The following is an 18,285-nucleotide window of genomic DNA, read 5'->3' on the forward strand; positions in this document are numbered from 1 at the left end:
CAACTCTCCTATGTCCCAACACCAGCAGAGAAGGGCCACAGGACCTGAGGGTCACCGTGCATGCCCGGCTCTCATTCCCCAGGGGCGGTGGGGAAAAGCACACCCGAGGGTGTACCCACTGGCCCAAACAGCCAGAGGGGAAGGTCTGAGGAGGGTGGCCCGGTAGGCCAGGCCAGCAGGCAGAAGCAGGAGGAAAGGAGGAGGGGAGCGGTGTGTCAAGCAGATGGGCAGTGCAGCTTGAAGCCAAGGATTCCTGCAGCCTAGGCTGCGGGCCCTTTAAGCTCCAGCCCGCTCCCCCCGCCGCCTCCCCCTCCCCGGAGACCTATTAATAGCCGCTGGAAAGATCACATCACGGGAGAGGATATTTATCCCCCCTCATTCCACACCAGCTCAGATTTATTTCAGCTCTGCTGTCCTGCTGCTGCCGCCTGGCCCTGTCTGCCGGCTTCTCCGGGGAGGGGGAGGGAGGCAGGCACCGCCCCCCACTCCAGCTCCCACCTCCAGCTAGACTGCGGCCAGAGGCCGCCTTCGGACCCCACAGTAGGGTGGGAGGGGGTCTGCTCAAACCATTTTAAGGAGGGAAGAGCTAGAAGGGACCAGAAGCCTCAAGCATAGCTGACTGCCAGTCCCCTCTGCCCCCGGGGCCCAGGCTCTAAGGCTGGCTGCGCCTCCTGCCTCGGGCCAGGCCTTCCCTTGCTAACCCCTCTTTAGCCCACTGGTGGCCTGGGAGCCAGGTACCCAGGGCAGCTCCTCTCCTATAGCCAGGACAGCTTGGGCCCCATCACCACTGGACCCTTCCCTTCCCGCACTCCACACACACACACACACACGTCCCGCCCTCCACGACACCCACACACCTTGTCTTGTTAGCCAGGATCCTCATGGCTCCCACACACAGTGGGGCTACGGCCCCTGTGCGTGCCCAGGGCCCAGCCAGGTACTCGGTACTGGAGCACGGACTGCAGCAACAAGCCCCAAAGAGAAAACTCGTGACTTGGGGAGGGGGTGTGAGAGGGGGAGGGGAGAAGGGAGGACCCAACAGCCCTGGGACTTGGGAGCTGGATAGGGTGGGGTGGCACTGGAAAAAGAGGACTACGAGATGAGATCTCGATCCTGGAGGCCGGCCCTGTCCGCATCCCTCCCGCGCCTTGCCCTCAGGGGGCTTGCAGTCTCCAGCAAGCCTCCGCCCCGACGGGTGGCACAGACAGAATTCACTAAAAGGCTACGTAGCAAAGGTGCCTCGTGGGGCGGACGTGAGGTCTGCCGTGGCCCCCTGAGGGATTCCCGCTCCCAGACGCGCCCCTCACCCAGGGTGGGGAACCCCTCGCGCCCCGCCCCCAGTGCGCTCCAGCAGTGGAGGAGGCCCGGGATGGGGGCCACGCCCCGCCCTGTCCCCAGCTCGAGGCCTAGCCCGTGCCCATCCCAGCAGGCCCAGGCGGGCAGCGAGAGGCCTGGCGGGGCCCCGGGGCTGCAGCTGGGCTCTTCTGGAGACCAGTAAGGCTGGCTCGGATTCCTCCCCGACCGCAAGAATGCAGGAGCCTCCCCTCCCCCCGCCCTGCACCCCACCCCGCCCCCTTCGGCAGAGCCCGGGCGGGGAGGCAGAGCGAGCGAGCGACAGCCAGCGAGGCAGCGAGCGGGAGGCAGACAGGACTGCAGCGTGCTTCTCCAGGCCCCGCGCGCGGACAGATACACGGACAAGTCCCGCCAGGGGCTGGGCGCGCGCCGGCCGGGCGAGAGCTTGGCGAGCCCTGGGTGCTGCCGGCAGGGGCTCAGAGATCCACAGACACCCGAACTCTGACTCACACACACACTCACAGCTCACACGTGGACAGGGAGACAAAGACACGCACGGAGCCCAGGAAGCTAGAGACGCGCCAGAGGCCAGGGAAGCGCCGGCCGAAGCGGGAGCCGCGGAGACAGCCTGGGGCACGCGAAGACACCGGGGCTGCCCGAGGGCAGAGTGGGAACGCCCGGACTCATTGAACAGATGAAAAGACTGAGGCCGGCCACAAGGGAGCCGAAGAAAGTTGAGCCTGGTAGTCACAAAGAAACACGCACAGGGCCATAGATACAGCAACAGACTTACACAAGCACAGAGGCCTCACCCAACCGCCCCCAGCCCTGGCTCCCCCCTCGCCTCCCCTACCCGCCCTCCAGCAGCCGATCTCGGTCAAAGGGGAGGAGTCTTGGGCTCAGGAGCTTCGTCCCGGTGACAGGCCCGGCCAGACACCGGCGCACACTCCTGCTACTCCCTGCGGGGCTGCTGGAGGCTGGGCGGGGACCTCGGGGTGAGGGGCCCCCATCTGCCACTCTGGGGGAGTCTAACCCCAACTTAACCCTAGGGCACATTGGCCTTTGCCACTTCAGCCCTGTCTCTGGGGAGGAAGGCTCTTGGGGGAAGGTTCCAAAGTCCAGGACCTGCCTGGGAAGCAGCCCGTCACCCTCAGCTTCTTCATCACAACCAGGAAAGAGCAGAGGCAGAGGCTGGAGTCACTGGACACACCAGGGCTCGGAGCTGGCTCCTGGCTGGCATGCGTCTCTGGCTCTCCCTTCACCTACTGGCTGATTCTCAAAAGGATCGACCCCATTTCACAACAAGGAAACTGAGGTCTGGGAAAAGGAAGTGATGTAACCTTGAGTCACATAACCAGTATATGGCACTGTGGGGACCCTCATTCCAGACACTGCAGTGACCCACCTCGCCACCCCAGCCATGACTGTTCCTCTGAGCCTGCATCAGATAGGTAGGCTTCCCACATTCCAGCCACAGCGCCCAGGCCCCCCATAAGCAGGGAGGGGCAGGGCAAGGGCCACTCACTACCTCTTATATTCACAGCCTCAAAAATTGAGGACCTGTAAAAATTTGGGAAGGGGCTATTAAAAATCCTCTCTAGTGGCCATTCAGGCCTAGGCTCCTCCCCAGAAGACTCTCCCAGTCACCCTCCTCTCCGGGACTCCACCCCCTCTCTCCCACCCCGCCGCAGGGCGAGCTGAGTCAAGCGTGGATGAGTCAGGACTTTCCCATCTCACACCTCCCCCCTTTGCCCCTCAGAAGTCTGACCCAGCTCCCAAAGACCCCTCCTCCTTCACACACTCTGATACCTGGAAGGCCTGGTGATAGGAAGCAAGAGGGTTAATCCCAGCCAGTGCAATTTTAAAGTACCCAGTGAAGGGGGCTTCCTAGTACCAGGCCAGGGGCCCCTGGGGTGGGAGAAAGCAAAGGGATGGGGCTCTGGGAACACAACGCCTTGCCTCCCTCTTAGAGGGTAAGGTGGGGAGGAATAGCGAGCTCACAAACAGGGAGCAGGTGCGAGTCACCTGAGTGGAAGGCCAGGCACATACCAGGAGAGTGAATGTGCCCCGAGGAGAGGAGGCGGCTTGACAAAGGGCCTGAGATATCCATCCGTTCCCCCACCTGCCACCCCCATCCCCACCCCTAGTGACTCGAGGGTAGGGGCCAGCAGCCTAAGGGTTGCTAAGGGTCAAACTGGACCCGATTCTGCCTGGGGAGGGAGCTGAGTAAGGCCCAGATGCCCAGAGCCTCCAGGTGTGACACACCGACTCTGCTCCACACAGCTACCACAGGTATGGCAGGCGTTCACACATCCAGTGGCAACCTGCCTGCTTCCAGCTGCCCCCATGTTGGGAGCCTCTGCTTGGCTCACCAGCTGGCCCACCAGCCTGACTGGCTTGCTCAAAACCACCCCAAAGAGACAGTAAGAAAATGTTTTGGAGGGTCTATGATCCTCTGCTGCCAGGGGCCCCTGTGATGAGGTGAGGGCTCAGGGCCCTGCTGGGGACGAAGGAGACAAATGAGATCCTTGGCTTCTGGCTCAGGGAGATACAGTGCCTGAGACGACAGGGTCCCAAATCCCCTTCCTCCTGGGTGTCAGGACCCCTTGGTCCTCAGAAGCTCTCTCTAGCACTCAGGTCACTTCCTCTTCCTGAGGTGGTGACTCAGTGGGTGGGGAGGTCAAGGATTGGTAGCCCAGCAGGAAATCTGCTCAAGGACCAAGGTGCTGCTCTGGGACCCTCGGTGTGGGGACTTCCAGGCTCAGGGGGCCTTCCCATGGCCCTGGTTCCTAGTAGTTCTCCCCACTTCCCCCCACCCTGTGCCAAAGGAGACCATGCATATCAGCCATTTTTGCTTGGGAGGTTTTCCCTGGGAGTTTCCAGCCCCACCCCACCTGCAGCCCCAGGGTAATGTCATACAACCCCAGCTCCACAGGGCCCTGGAAACTACTGGTCCCAGATCTTTCTAGTCTGGGATCTTTGAACAGAGTACTGGGGGGCGATTGGCAGTTTTGCCCATTCTGGCCCACTGTCCCTTCTGGAGCCTGCAGGGACAAGTGACATTGCTTGAACAGGCCTGCTTCTCTTGGCTCCTACAGTCATTGTCAATGTGTCCGGGCCTCGGGAAGCAATCATGGCCTGGCACTGGGGTGCCCCCAAAGACGGCTACCCAATCCCCAGCTGCTCCTTCCCACAGGGGGAGGGGTGGGGAGGGAGTGGGGGGCACAAGGAAACAAGACAGGGCAGGAAGCCCAGGCAGGCGGCGGGCACTCTGGGCCAGGCACAAACAACCAACACAGGAAACCACAGCCCACCCCCGCCCACCCCACCCGCCCAAGGCTCTGGGAGAGAGGAGTGCCAAAAGCCTGGTACCCCAACAGAAGCAAGGACCAGGGGTTAGCCCAGGGCAAGGGAGGAGCAAGAAGCTCTCCAGTCCCTTCTCTGCCCCAGACCCTACCTGGGGAGGGGGAGAGGAAGCCAGGCTGGCAGGGATGGTGCTGCCTCTTTAAATCCACCGAAATCCTGAGCTAGGCCCAGCCTAGCTCTGGTTTCACAGGAAGGAAAGGAGCTCAGGAGCCAGTAGGGCAGGCAGTGGTGGCTGGAATTAGCCCCACCGGCCCAAATATATCTGGTCTCTGCCCGCCACCCCACTGGTACTTCCTGTCCCCTGGCACCTGCAGCAGGGTGGGGGTGGGAGATGGTCCAGGTGCCACTCTACCCGGTGAAGACTCCCATCTCAGGAGGTGGCCTGGTGCTGGGTTCACGTGGGTAGACGGTAACTTCCCAAGCCTGGGTTCCCAGAATAGGCAGAGATGGGCAAGGCAGCTCCCTGTGGGCCCTCACCTGGCCTCAGTCCTCCAAGGGGTTAATCTGGCCCCTACTTAGGGGGGTAGGGGTGGCCAAGGAACCTCCTCCAAACTGCCGGGCTGCTGGGAACAATGGGGCCATTGTGGGAGGAGTGGAGTGCAGCAGACTGCTGGCACAGCCAAGCGCACCACGGTGGGACCTCACCCAGCGCCCGTCCGCCTGCCCGCCCGCTCTGCTCTCTCCCCAGGTAGGACCAGAGGCAGAGGCATCGTCCTAGCCCCTCACCTCGACGGCTGGCCCACACTCTTGGCACTAGCAGCACCTGGGGGCCCCATGAGCTCTGCCCACATTAACATCCAGACTGCCATGACCCTCCAGGATGCAGGGGCACGTGGGCCAGGCTGGGAGGGGTGGGGGTGATGAGACAGGATGTATGCCTGTGATCCTCTGCAGGGGAGACAGGAAGGCCACACGGGGTTTCTGGTGTCAGTTCTGGCACCCTCAGGCAAGAAGGGCTTAGGGGATTGTGACAGCAGTGACAGGCAGGGTCCCCTGTCTCCAGGCCTCCTCTCCCACACCCATTCAGTAAAACTGCTTCCAAAGGAGGTCTGGTGCCTGGTGGCCTCGCCTTCTCAGGTTGGGGCCCTGGCAGGCAGTATGATGCAGTGGAATAAGAAACTGAGTTTGAGGGCCTGGCGAGATGGCTCACGGCTGTAATCCCAGCACCATGGGAGGCTGAGATGGGCGGATCACGAGGTCAGGAGTTCAAGACCAGCCTGGCCAAAATGGTAAAACCCCATCTCTACTAAAAATTCAAAAATTAGCCGGGTGTGGTGGTGGGCCCCTATAATCCCAGCTACTCAGAAGGCTGAGGCAGAGATTGCTTGAACCTGGGAAGTGGAGGTTGCAGTGAGCCAAGATTGTACCACTGCACTCCAGCCTGGGTGACAGTGCAATACTCTGTCTCAAAAAAAGAAAAAAACAAGAAAAGCTGAGCACAGTGGCTCATGCCTATTACAGGAGCCACTACAAGCCCCCCCAGCATTTGGGAGGCCAAATTACAGGCCTCCTAGCACTTTGGGAAGCCAAGGCAGGCAGATCACTTGAAGTCAGGAGTTTGAGACCAGCCTGGTCAATATGGTGAAACCCTATCTCTACTAAAACTACAAAAATTAGCCAGGCATGGTGGCGGGTGCCTGTAATCCCAGCTACTCAGGAGGCAGAGGCAGAGAGAATTGCTTGAACCTGGGAGGTGGGGGTTGCAGTGAGCCTAGATCATGCCATTGCACTCCAGCCTGGGCAACAGAGCGAGACTCTGTCTCAAAACAAAACAAAACAGGCCGGGCGCGGTGGCTCAAGCCTGTAATCCCAGCACTTTGGGAGGCCGAGGCGGGTGGATCACAAGGTCAAGAGATCGAGACCATCCTGGTCAACATGGTGAAACCCCGTCTCTACTAAAAATACAAAAAATTAGCTGGGCGTGGTGGCACATGCCTGTAATCCCAGCTACTCAGGAGGCTGAGGTAGGAGAATTGCCTGAACCCAGGAGGCGGAGGTTGCGGTGAGCCGAGATTGCGCCATTGCACTCCAGCCTGGGTAACAAGAGCGAAACTCCATCTCAAAAAACAAAACAAAACAAAACAAAACAACTAAGTTTGTAGTCAGACAGTGCCCATCACACCCTGCCCCTTCTCAGCTATGGAGCATTGTTCTTCCCTTTGTCCCTCTGAGCCTCAGTTTCCTCATCTGCAAAATGAGAATAATTTTATACAGTGAGGTAATGGGAGTGAAACTGGCAGAATGCCTAAGACACATCAGCCCTCAACCAACCACCTGTGGCTCTGATGTCCTCATCTTTACCTCCTGCCATAACACCCAAATATGTGGGCCTTTGGTAAAGGTGGGCACTGTTCAGATATTTGCCCTTTGAGTGTCCAAGTGAATAGGGCCCATGGGCGTCATATTAGCTATACCAAGTACAAAGACTTGGCTCCTCCCCTGCTTTCCTCTCACAGGCCAGCTCCCTCCTCTGGCACACTCCTGGGTATCTCGGGCTTACTGACACACTCAAACCCAGGACATGAACCCAGAGAGGGGCTGGGCGGCTGTCCGTTCTCTTAGCCTCAGGACTATGTCTCAAAAGCCCAGGAGGCAAAGCGAAGGGGGATTTCCCTTCAAGAGAGCCAGCCTCCACTCTGCCAGGTACCCTTCTCCCTGCCTGCCCCCTTGGCAGTCACCCTGTAGTACCTGGGCTGGAAGAAAGCTTAAGCCTACTCTCTTGCCAAGGATCTCAAAGGAAAAGTCTGGGAGAGAAAGAGAAACTGACAAGCAGTTCTGCAAAGTAGAAGGCCCAGGGAGAAGACCTGTTATCTTCTCAACTAGAGAGGACTCTATCTCTCAGGTGGCCCCACAAGCCCCCAAAGGGTTAACAAGGCCCTAAAAATAACCTGCGCCCAGCAGGACCCACTGATCGGAACCCTCCAGCCATCTGTTCCCATTTTCTCCCGTTCACACTGGAACATCTGAAACCAGCCCCAGAGCCCCAGCCCAATCCCAAAAATAGCCCCAGCCTGCCCAAGGAACAGGCCCCAGGGGCTGGGCACAGGAGGCATGGCCAACCCAGCAGTGAGGCATGGCCCAGGCAGACCCTGAGCCCTCATCCCCAGGCCCATGGAAGGGAGGTGTCCTCTCTGGATCCAGAGCGACATGGTAAGCAGGGCCAAGGGATCCGCCCACCCCTCTTGGTGCCAAGCCAGAGAGGGCACCTGCTAGCCAAGTTCCAGGCCTCAGACCCAGGGGCCCTGGGATCCTAGGTACTTCCACCGCAACTTAGTACCTGGAAGATTTTACCCACCTGTCTGCATAGCTTCCCCACCTAATTGTGGGTACCTCATCCCTGCTGCCCACTCCTGGGCTCCTCATCCAGAAGTTCCCAAGCCTCAGCCCCTCCACCATGTCATCCCAGGCTTCACTCAGCATTCTCCCTTGCCAGCACACAGGGATAAGGCAGAAAGGCAGAACTTTTCCTAGCACTGCCCACACTCTCCCTTGCAGCTCAGGGAAGGACTCTGGAGGGTGTCCCTTGCACGCTATGGATGCTGATATAACCACACTTCCCTTCTGGGCTCCAGGATGCCCCCTCCCGATCATCTGTGTCTGGCAGGTGCCAGCCAGGCCCGTCAGGGCTCCCCCACATTATCCCAGGCCTGGACACTGCCCCTCAGGGAAAGGCCCAGGCAGGGTACAGGGAATCCGGGGGCCCAGGGCCCTCAGGGGCTCCTAACAGCTGCCATCCAGGTCACAGCTTCACACTGACACTTTTCTCCCCAAGCCAGGTCCCTGACCCCTAGGCCAGGAAGGAGAGGAGGCGGCCATTTAAGGACGGAATGCCTTGTTTGCCTGGTGAGAGCTGAGCAGCAGGGGATGGGGCAGTGGGAGGAGTGCTGGAGCTGAACGGAGCAAACAGCCTCAGGGAGGGAGGGCTGGCCCTGAGAAGCCTGGAGATAGGCAGGGAGACGTGTCCTAAGCAACCTGGGCCTTCTCCAGGCCCCTGGCTATTTGGCAAACTTGCAATCAAGATGTCAGTGGGCACCAACGGTGGGGAAACGGAGGCAGCAAACAGTGGGTCTGGAGGGATATTAGAATCCCAGAATCTGGAGTGCTGGAAAACCTGTCTCTTCCCCACCCCCACACTCCCTCTTCTCACTATCAGTTCTTTCCTGCCAAAACCCCTGGGAGGGTCAAAAATTCCTGTGAAGAGCTCTGATTAATCAAGTGAGGAAGATCACCAATATTTATTGAGCATTTACTTAGTAACTTCACTAGTCCTAAATGCTCCATGTGCATCATCTAATTTAATCCTCAGAACAACCTGGTAAGAAAGTATTCTTATTATCCCCACTTTTCCGCTGAAAAAAGGGAGGTGCCGAGAAGTGAAATCACTCGCCTAAGGCCCATAATCTTAGAAGAAGCAGGATTTGAATTCAGACACCCTGGCATCTGGGCCGTTTCACAATACTCCAGATGCACCACGGTATCATCAGTCCTCTGAACGATGACGAAAGAAAGCATGGGTGCCCAGGTCCCACCCTCTGGCTCCTCACACTCTCCCTCCATGCCTGATGTGCCCGGGGCCTGCCCAGGAAGATCAGAGAGAGAGCACTGCCCCTCACTCCCTCAGCCCAGGTCCCTGCCTGGCCTGGCCTGGCCTGTGCGGCTTCCCCGAGCCCTGCCCAACTCCGGTCCGTTACATCCTCACCCATCCTTGTCCCTGCCGGTCAGAGGAGGGCATAAGGCCAGTCACCAGGACAACAGTACAGAGCCCCTGCCAAGAGCTACCACAGGCTCATGAGAGGCCCCAGGTGGGGGTCAAAGGTCAAGTGGGGCTCCCCAGTGAGTGTGGAGTCCCAGCCCTGCCCCCACCCACCTGCTCAGCCACACCTGTCCAATGCTCCCCATCTCTTTCATTCCTCAGTAGAAAGCAGGACCACTTCCTCAATGTCCCTGGGGGGGTGGCTTCAATGGGGAGGGTGGAGGCCAAGGTGAGGGGATGAGAAGCCCCTCCCTCCTGGGGACATCGAGGAGAAGCGCCTGCTCCCAGGCCCCAGCTTCCTCCAGCTTTCCCTAGTCGGACTGGGAGCCCTCAGGAGTGTTTGTTGTGAATTCAGGGAGTTGTTGCTAAGTAAGGAAGGGGGGCTGGCGGAGGAAAAGAGGCTGGCCTCTGTGTGTGTGTGTGTGTGTGTGTGTGTGTGTGCGTGTGTGTGTGTGTGTGTGTACCCACGAATGTGTATGCTAGGGGACCAAGGGACCAGGGCAGAAACCACACTACCATGGCTGGTAGCCACCCTGGCTTGGACTGAGCCAGAAGAGGCCAAGCCAGCCAGGAGGAGCAAAGACTTGGGATAACCAGGAAATCGTACCTTGCCCTCCAGGGCGATTGGGAGGAATCTCCTCGCCTCCTGCAGGGTGGGGCGGGTCAGGGGGTGAGATCGCCTGAGATAGAGAAGGGCTGGACTCTCACTAGAGCTGGGCTCTAACCCCTCCCGCCCCAGCCCCACTCCCCACCTGGTTGGGTTTAGCGTTCTAGGTCAGGCTGTTTGCCCACCAGGAGCCAGAGGAGACCTCCCTCCTCTGGAGGGAGGGGAATGAAAGGAGAGGTGGGGGCAGAAAGCCAAGAGGAGGGAGCCCAGAAGACAAAAAGCCAAGCAGGAGGCCACACCAGGGCGACGCGCTGCAGCAGACAGAGATCAGGAAGACTGAGGGACACACAGGGGCACACGGACCTCTCACCTCAGAGATAATGTCGGGCTCAGGCTCAAGGGTGTGGTCTGGGATGGGGACTCCCTGTGGAGAGAGGGTCAAAGCTAGAAGCCCCCTCCAGCAATCTATGCCCTGCTCCTCCCATCACCCCAGCACCCCCCAACAAACACACCACATAAACACGTACACACCGTCCACACAGCCTGCAGCTCCAGGAAGTCTCTGAGCTACTCATTTGCCACCCCGCCAGGACTTCTGTGGATTGGCTGGGAGCCAGGCCTGACCCAGCTGCACCCCCCCAATGCCATCATCCCCTCCCTAGCCTAGAAGCAGGAGAGGAGAAGGCACCAGAAGACCTTAGAGCTCCCTTAGAGCTTGGCCCCACGGGGAGGAGGAGAGGCAGAGGACTCCCACCACCTGACATGGGGGCCTGGGGGAGTGGAGGGAGGAGGGGGCTGGAGGACCCCAGATTCTAACGACAGCCACCCCCAGGTTATCCCGTGTCAGGGAACAGAATGGCTGTGTATTCTATGTCCCTGTGTGGTCTCCTTGGCTATAGTCCTAGTCCCCTAAAGATGCCAAGTCCTGAGGACCTGGTCTGGTTGGGAGGCCCTGGGGTGAGGGAATTGGTTTAGCAGTTCTGTAGGAGGGGGCTGGGCGAAGCTCCCACAGCAGGCAGGAGGGAGGCTGGTGGCTGGGCTCAGTTTGTACTGGGGGGTCAAAGGGGAGTTCTTTTCCGAAGAATTCTGGGAGAGACGCCAACTAGAGCAAGCTGCTAACCACCCCTCCCTCTCTCTCACTGCACTGGGCGGAGGGGGGGGGCGGTGGGGGGGTGTCCCTGCCAACCAGACTTAACCCTCTCCAGCCTGTGTTCCTCCCAGACCTGAGACGGGGGCTGCTGGGGAGGAGGCCTCTGGCTGGGCTCAGCTTTCCACTCGGAGGCTCATGCAGCCCCCGGCGTCTACCAGCACAAGGCTGGTTCTGCATGGCCCCATCTGGCACTGCCCTGCCCTTCCACTACCTAGATGACTTTTCTGGGCTCATCTCCTAAAGGTGTCTGCAGTGACGTGTGTGCATGTCTCAGAGACGGAGATTGAGAAACAAACTAAAAATTCCTTGCCAAGGCCCTCCCCCTGCTGGGTCACTGAGCACTGTACCAACCTGTACCCCTCCCTTCCTCCCACTGTGCTCTGGGACCAGAGGCCACTGGGGGTGGGGATGTAAAAGGGACAGCTTATCCTTACGTCCACCTCCTGCTACTGTCTCCGCAGGTCTCTGACTCACACAAACAGCCCCTGCCCCAGCACTCTGCTTCCTCACTGATTTGTCACGAGATTTGTGCTTCTGGAGGAAAGTATTCCATTCTAGCCTGAGATCCCAGGATGGGAAACTGAGATACAGCAAGGTTACGGGGGTTCTAGTGCCTGCATCCCACGCTGATGTAACTCTGCTATTACCATTCTTACTTTGGCCCCAAATCAAAACACCTAGGAACCTCCCCTGACGTAGAATACTGTCTAAGTGCAGTAGGAGGGAATGAGATTAAACATCAAGAAGGACTTCCCATGATCAAGGCTACAAGGGCAGCTGGCCCCACCCCAGATTCCTGGATTCCAGCCCCCCTGTCTTCTGCTCATGCTGGAAGTATGAGCCTCTTCTCTTGTTCAGCTATTTGTTCCTAGTTGGAGAAGTCAACTTTTCTGAACCTTAAACTTGCCACCAAGCTCCCAGGTCCGATGTGATTGGCTGTTCCTTGCCCTCCACGAAGCAAGTGACCCCAGAGTTGGGGGTGAACTCCCTTTCTCCATCCCTTTTCCTTTAGAGCACTGGGCTTCCCTATAACAACCACTACTGCATAATCAGGACTAGAAGAGGGTGGACAGGTGGGATGGGGACCCTTCAAGGTGCTAGATGTCAGTGAGGGGTAGAGGGAGAGAACCAAGTCCCCAGGGAAAGTTCATCACACAGTCTCTCCATTGCACCACTCTCCTCTCTCCAAGGACCACAGAACTGCCAGAAGCCTTGGCCCCACTCCAGGAATCTTCCCTATCAAAGGGCAGAGGACTCCATGTCCCAGGGAGCTGTGGGGAGACCTGTGACTACACACCCCAGACATGTTCCCAGGGAGGAGAGAGGAAAGAAGAGAAGCGAAGGGCGTATGTGTGCACGCACACTCACATACACATCAACAAGACGTGCCCCCAGCACACACACTCTCTGGAGGTACCCCGGAAACTTACAACACGGACACAACTCCCAAAGATGTACATCCAAAGACATTTCCAAAAAAGCACTCCAAATTCTCCCAGAGTGGCCCCTTAAGACCCATAGAGGTTCCCGTATTCATAGAGACAGCCCAGGGGAACTCAGAAACACACATGACATCGACCAATCACACAGAACTGCCAAACAGAACTGCTGACAGAAGATACACCCACACTGGGACACACACACACACACACACACTTACACAAAGTAGTACGCAGCCATGTGCTAGCACACAAACTCAAACACACAAACTTGCACGGCGCAGTGTGTGAAGTCAGATTAGAAGGCAATGTTCTGGGGAGGAGGGGAGCCTGCAGGGGGTGGAGAAGAACTCAGGGATTTCAAAACAATCCTGGTTTCGAAATGCTGGAAATGCTGGATTCAGGGCCATTCCCAGTTGAGGTTGGGGGTGGGGGAGTGGAGAGTGGGGGGAGGGGAGGGGAAGACGGACCAATCCAAGGCTACCAGGCCATTGGAGGAGGAACGGGAATGAACAGAGGGAGTCCCAGCCCTGGTGGAAGGGGGCCTAGAATAAAACACCAATGTTAGGAAGCGGGGAGCCAGTCCAGGGCCAAACAGGGAGGGCCTGGGCTGCAAAGGAGAGGCCTCTGCCTTTGCCACTGACAGGAAAAGTGAGAAGGCAGGCGAGGCCGCCTCTCCCCCTCAGCATGGAGAATCAGAGGGAACCTGTCTGTGTCCTTTCCCCTACTCCTGGGCAGTGGTGACCACCTTCTCCCCTCCTGAGTGGCACCCTGGCTCCCCTTTCCCACCAGCTAGCATAGCCCCAAGGTGGGTGGAAAGCTAAGGGGTCACAGGGGATGGGGACATGGTAAGGGCCTGCAGGAGGAGTTGGGGTCTTCCACAGGATCCAGGACCTCCCTGTCCCCGTCCCCCCCCCCAATCCTTGCACTCAGAGCAGACTGTGGGCATCCCCCTGGGAGCCAAGGCTTTCTTCCTCTCCACAGGGATGCAGGACTCTCAGGGAGACTGAGGCAGTGCAACGCATGCCCACACCAAGAAGCTGCCTCTCCCACGGCAGCCAGAATCTCCTTACTGCCCCTCCCCCAGCCTCCAGGGAAAGTCGGGCCATGCTCTCCCAGGAGGGAAGGGAGGGGAGGTCAGGCCAGGCTGGGGGTGGGGCTCGGAGGCCTGGCCCTGGCACCAGGCAGAGGAAATTCCAGGCTGTAAGTCCAGGCAGCCTTCAGGGCCGCTGATCCAAGTGACATGCACCAGCTCAGGAGCTGCAATGCTCTGGCCTTCCCCACCTAGTCCTCCAACTGGCTCCAGCCCCAGCTCTGGGAGTTAGAGGATGGGACTCAGATGGGGTCCTCAGCCCTGGCAGGAGCTCCCACCAGCCCCATCCCAGCCGGCCCTTCTGGCCACTTAGAGCCTCCTTTCTTTTTTTTTTTTTTTTGAGACGGAGTTTCGCTCTTGTTACCCAGGCTGGAGTGCAATGGTGCGATCTCGGCTCACCGCAACCTCCGCCTCCTGGGTTCAGGCAATTCTCCTGCCTCAGCCTCCTGAGTAGCTGGGATTACAGGCAGGTGCCACCATGCCCAGCTAGTTTTTTGTATTTTTAGTAGAGACGGGGTTTCACCGTGTTGACCAGGAGGTCTCGATCTCTTGACCTCGTGATCCACCCGCCTCGGCCTCCCAAAGTGCTGGGATTACAGGCTTGAGCCACCGCGCCCGGCCTAGAGCCTCCTTTCTTTAGTTTCCTGAGGGCAGCCCCTACGATGTGGCTACGGGTGGGCAGCTGTCAGGGCTGGCAGGCAGGGGCACACATGCCAAGCTAGAGCAGCCAGGTGCTCAACAGGTTGAGCCAGTCCATGGAACAGCCGCCCCACCCCAGGGAGAGCGGGCCTGGCAGAGGCTCCCTGCCCGCGGCACCCAGCCTGTACCCGCTTGGCTCCCACGGCTGCCCACTTTCCCACAGTGCCAACCCTCTTCTGCCCCCTCCCCTCACCAGAGGTCACCACCCGGGCAGTGCCCAGGGCTCTGGCACAAGGAAGGAAGGGATGCCATTTCCCTGTCACCCCTGGGTGCCCAGGGTCTTGATATGCCTTACTCTCAGCACCCAAGGAGCCCCAGAAAGAGCCAGCATGGCACCAGGACCACAGGAACTCCAAAGGACCCCCCACCTCCTTGTGGGCCTCTTCTGATCCTAGGAAGACTGGACACTTGGACACCCCAGCTCTCCAGAGCTGCCCAATGTGTGGCACCAGAGGCAGTGGGGGGGTTGCCCCCAGCACCTCCTCTTGGACTCCCTGGGGGAGGGGCCGCAGAGCTGGGTGACAGTGGCTCCCTCCACTCCTGCCAGGGCTGCTGCTGCCTGCCGCCCTGGTCCTTTCCGCCCACTCCACTTCTGGACTCCATGGAGCTCCATCCTAGCTGCTCCCCCAGCAGGCAGGCAGCCCCCCTTTGCTCCGCATCTCCTTTAATCTAAAGCAGGTGCCAGGCATTCCAGCCCTCGCTGAGCCCACACTGCCACCCCCTAGGCCTCTGCCCAGAGGCTACTGTCCTGCCTGGTCTGGAAGTTAAGCCTCCAGCCCAGGCTCCTGCTTCACCCAGGTACCAGGACTCCAAAGGCAGGAACTATCTAAGCAGGGTCATGGGTACCCAACACAGATTCAACAAGCAAGATCAGTAGGTCCACAACTGCCACGGAGGCGCTAGATTTCTGTGGACTGCCAATCCCTCTCTAGGACCCTGTAGCATCTAGCATCTCCCCAGTCCGGTGACTCCCCATCCTAGTAGAGACTCATTCTGAGCCTCCATAGGGGCCTCCAGAACCCATCACCAGTCACAGGACCCCTGCTACTCCGGGGACAAGACTCTCTCTGGCAGGAAATTCCAGGCTGTAAGTCCAGGCAGCCTTCAGGGCCGCCAATCCAAGTGACATGCACCAGCTCAGGAGCTGCAGTGCTCTGGCCTTCCCCACCCAGCCCTGGCCATCCAGCCCTCCACCTGGCTCCAGCCCCAGCTCTGGGAGTTAGAGAATGGGACTCAGATGAGCTCCTCAGCCCTGGCGGGAGCTCCCACTGGCCCCATCCCGGCCCCTCTGGCCAGGCCAGTTAGATCCTCCCTTCAGTTCCCTGAGGGCAGCCCCTAGGGTGTGGCTATGGATCCAAGATTTTAGGTATTCTACCCTCCTCCCAGCACCCCTCCCTCTGTGAACCATCACTCCACCCCACTAAGGAGAAACACGGGTAAGCAGGTAACCCCTAGAGGGAGGTGGCCAGAAGGCTAGCCTTCCAGACCTGGCTCTCCAAGGCCAAGGAGCCAAATCACCTGGAGAGGCAGCACCTTCCTTCCTGGCACCAGCCTCCCAGTCTCTCTCCCTGCTCACTTTCTCACCCATTCTCCCCAGTCCTGTCCTGAAGCCTCTATCAGCAGGGCCTCAGAGCTGACACCAGGAAGACAGGGCCTGACCATGCTCTTCCTCTGGGGTCATGAAATTGGGGTCCTGACCCCGAGAAGGCAGCCAGGCCCATGCTGAGAGGCAGGAGAAGAGCAAGGCAGCCCCTGCCCGGAAGTGGCTGCTCCCTGGAGAAGCTGAGAAGAGAGGGAGGAGAGAGTGGAAGCCCACTCACCGTGGCAATCTCATCCAGAAAGCTGCTCAGAGGTAGCAGCAGGGTTAGAACAGACACAGTGCACAGACAGCTTTCACCCTAAACCAAGGCTGGGAGTGAGGGCAAAAGATCCAGGGAGCCTTGAAGCCCCTTTCTGAGGGCTCAAACACATGCCCAGGTCACCTCTCTCAGCAATACTTTCCTCCCCACAGCAGAGTCCCCCCCAGACACAGACACAGACACACACCCCAAGCAGCAGACAGACAGAAAGAGGAGGGAGGGAGGGGGTGTCAGAAAAACCCGGAAGGAAGGAAGCTGGACAGACAGACAGAAGCTGATCCTAGCTTCATTGCTCCAGAGAGACACCCTCCAGACTCCTAGACTTCGAGGGACACTCTCCTTTTCAGAAAAGAGTAGCCCTCGGTCGCTTCTGAAAGCAAATTCCAGCAGCCCTGGAATAGGACCTACCCCAGCCAAGAAAGAAGCCTCAGCCTCACTTCTCTTCCTACATTCCTCCCGGAGGGTTCCTTTGGACCAAGGCAGGGGCCACCTCCCCTTAGCAGTGCAGGGACACCTCCAAGGAACTGTATGACCGCCCCACCCCCCCAGCCAAGCCCACATCACTCAGAAGCCTTGGAGGAAGAGACTCCTCAGTCACAGCCCCCGCCACTCATAGGCAGTGCCTGGGGGACAAGGGTGACCCCCAGCTCTTCCCAGTCCCAACCCACCTCCTTCTGGAGGCTCCATCAGCCAGGGGAGGAGGGCGGGGGTGCTGAGACCCAAGGGGTTGGTGAGCCTGGGAGGGGGACTACATCTCCCAGAAGCCCCCAGGGCAAGGTTCGCTGCTCCAGCTGGCCCAAGGCCGGCCTTGTTCTCTGCGCTAGGGTGGCAGGGTCCCCTGGCTGCCCCTAAGCCCTCCCCACTGTGTTCTGGAGCTGCCAACCTGATTGGGGGCTTAAGAGTAGCCTCCACTGACCCTGGGGGCATCCCCCACACCTTAAACAGCCTGAGGGTACGTGCCAAAGAGCAAGAGACAATCAGACTGTGTTCCCCCTCCCCGATTCAGACTAGATCTCCCTTCTCGCGCCTTTGCTGGCCTGGCATGACTTTCGCCTTGCCCCCAGCCCACCCCTCACCTCACGCGGATTGGGGGGTCCTCACGCCAGGCCGGAGCTGGACGCCATGACCAGGTCAGGGTCGGTGTGTGAATGGGGGTCCTCCTGCTCGCCAGTTGGAGATGCAGAGGGGGCGGCCAGTCAGTGATCTTTTGATCCTGGACGCCTTGATCTCAACACCAGCCCGGCCCGGGAGAGGCTATCCGGGGATCGCTGGGCGCCTGGGTTCCTGCCTCCCAACCGTGGAGCATGGTCGTGGGCGCCGGGCAGCGGCGGGAGAGCGCGCACACCCGCCGGGGCCGGGGCGCGGGGCTGGGGTTTCGGCCCCGAACCTCAGGGCTCCGGCTCCTGCTCCTCCTCCCTGGCTTGCTTCCTTCCTTCCTTCCTTCGCCTCCTCCTTTCACTTTCCCCGAAGCCCGTGGGGATGGCGGGCGCTGGGCGGGGAGGGGGCTGTCTGGGCGCTTATTGTTGCTCGGACGCCGAGGGTCCGGGTCGCAGCCCCCAGGCGGCGCGGCGCCGGGGGACCCAAGCGTGGGGGCGTCCGGCCGGCTGGCTCCGGGCGGCGGCGGTGGTGCAGCGGCCCCGGGTCCGGGGCATGTCCAGCCACTGGCTCTGCCGCGCGCCGCCGCCTCCCCGGGCTCCCCTGCACTGCCGGAGCCTCGATCGCCCCTCCACTCGGCTCCACTCCCCAGCCTGAATAAGCATCGGGGCTCTCTGGCTGCCTCCTTCTGCCTTCATACCAGAGCCCGGAGAGGCCCCTGTCAAAATAAGAGCTCCCCCATCTCGCTTGCCTCCTCGCCCAACCCGGCTCCCCCAGCCTCCCAGTGGTCTGACTCGGTAAGGCGCCCGACCGGCTAGCGGGAGGCAGGTTGGCCCGGGGACGGGAACGGGGAGGGGGGTTTCTAGCCTTCTCTCCTCCCCACTCCTGAGGATTGGGGAGGGGACGCGCCAACAACATCCCAGGCTAGGGA

At 59.7% G+C, this 18,285-nt stretch overlaps 1 protein-coding gene across 3 annotated transcripts in view; it reads right to left on the bottom strand.

Moving 5' to 3' along the window:
• The window catches only part of BCL9L (BCL9 like), a 31,172-nt gene extending 13,087 nt beyond the window's left edge, over positions 1-18,085 (bottom strand). Inside the window, exons 1-3 of one of the 3 annotated variants that reach the window (XM_003923621.4) lie at positions 17,336-18,085; positions 10,390-10,443; positions 858-959 (exon numbers count right to left, since the gene is read on the bottom strand). In XM_003923621.4, coding sequence (XP_003923670.3) covers positions 858-883 — 26 coding nt within the window. In that variant the 5' untranslated portion in view covers positions 884-959; positions 10,390-10,443; positions 17,336-18,085. The remainder of the gene's footprint in view (positions 1-857; positions 960-10,389; positions 10,444-17,335) is intronic. The other 2 variants (XM_010334459.3, XM_010334460.3) reach the window with 2 other exon arrangements.
• Positions 18,086-18,285: the final 200 nt, after the last annotated feature.

Source organism: Saimiri boliviensis, chromosome 6, assembly GCF_048565385.1.
Source record: "Saimiri boliviensis isolate mSaiBol1 chromosome 6, mSaiBol1.pri, whole genome shotgun sequence".
In the NCBI taxonomy this organism is placed as follows: domain Eukaryota; kingdom Metazoa; phylum Chordata; class Mammalia; order Primates; family Cebidae; genus Saimiri; species Saimiri boliviensis.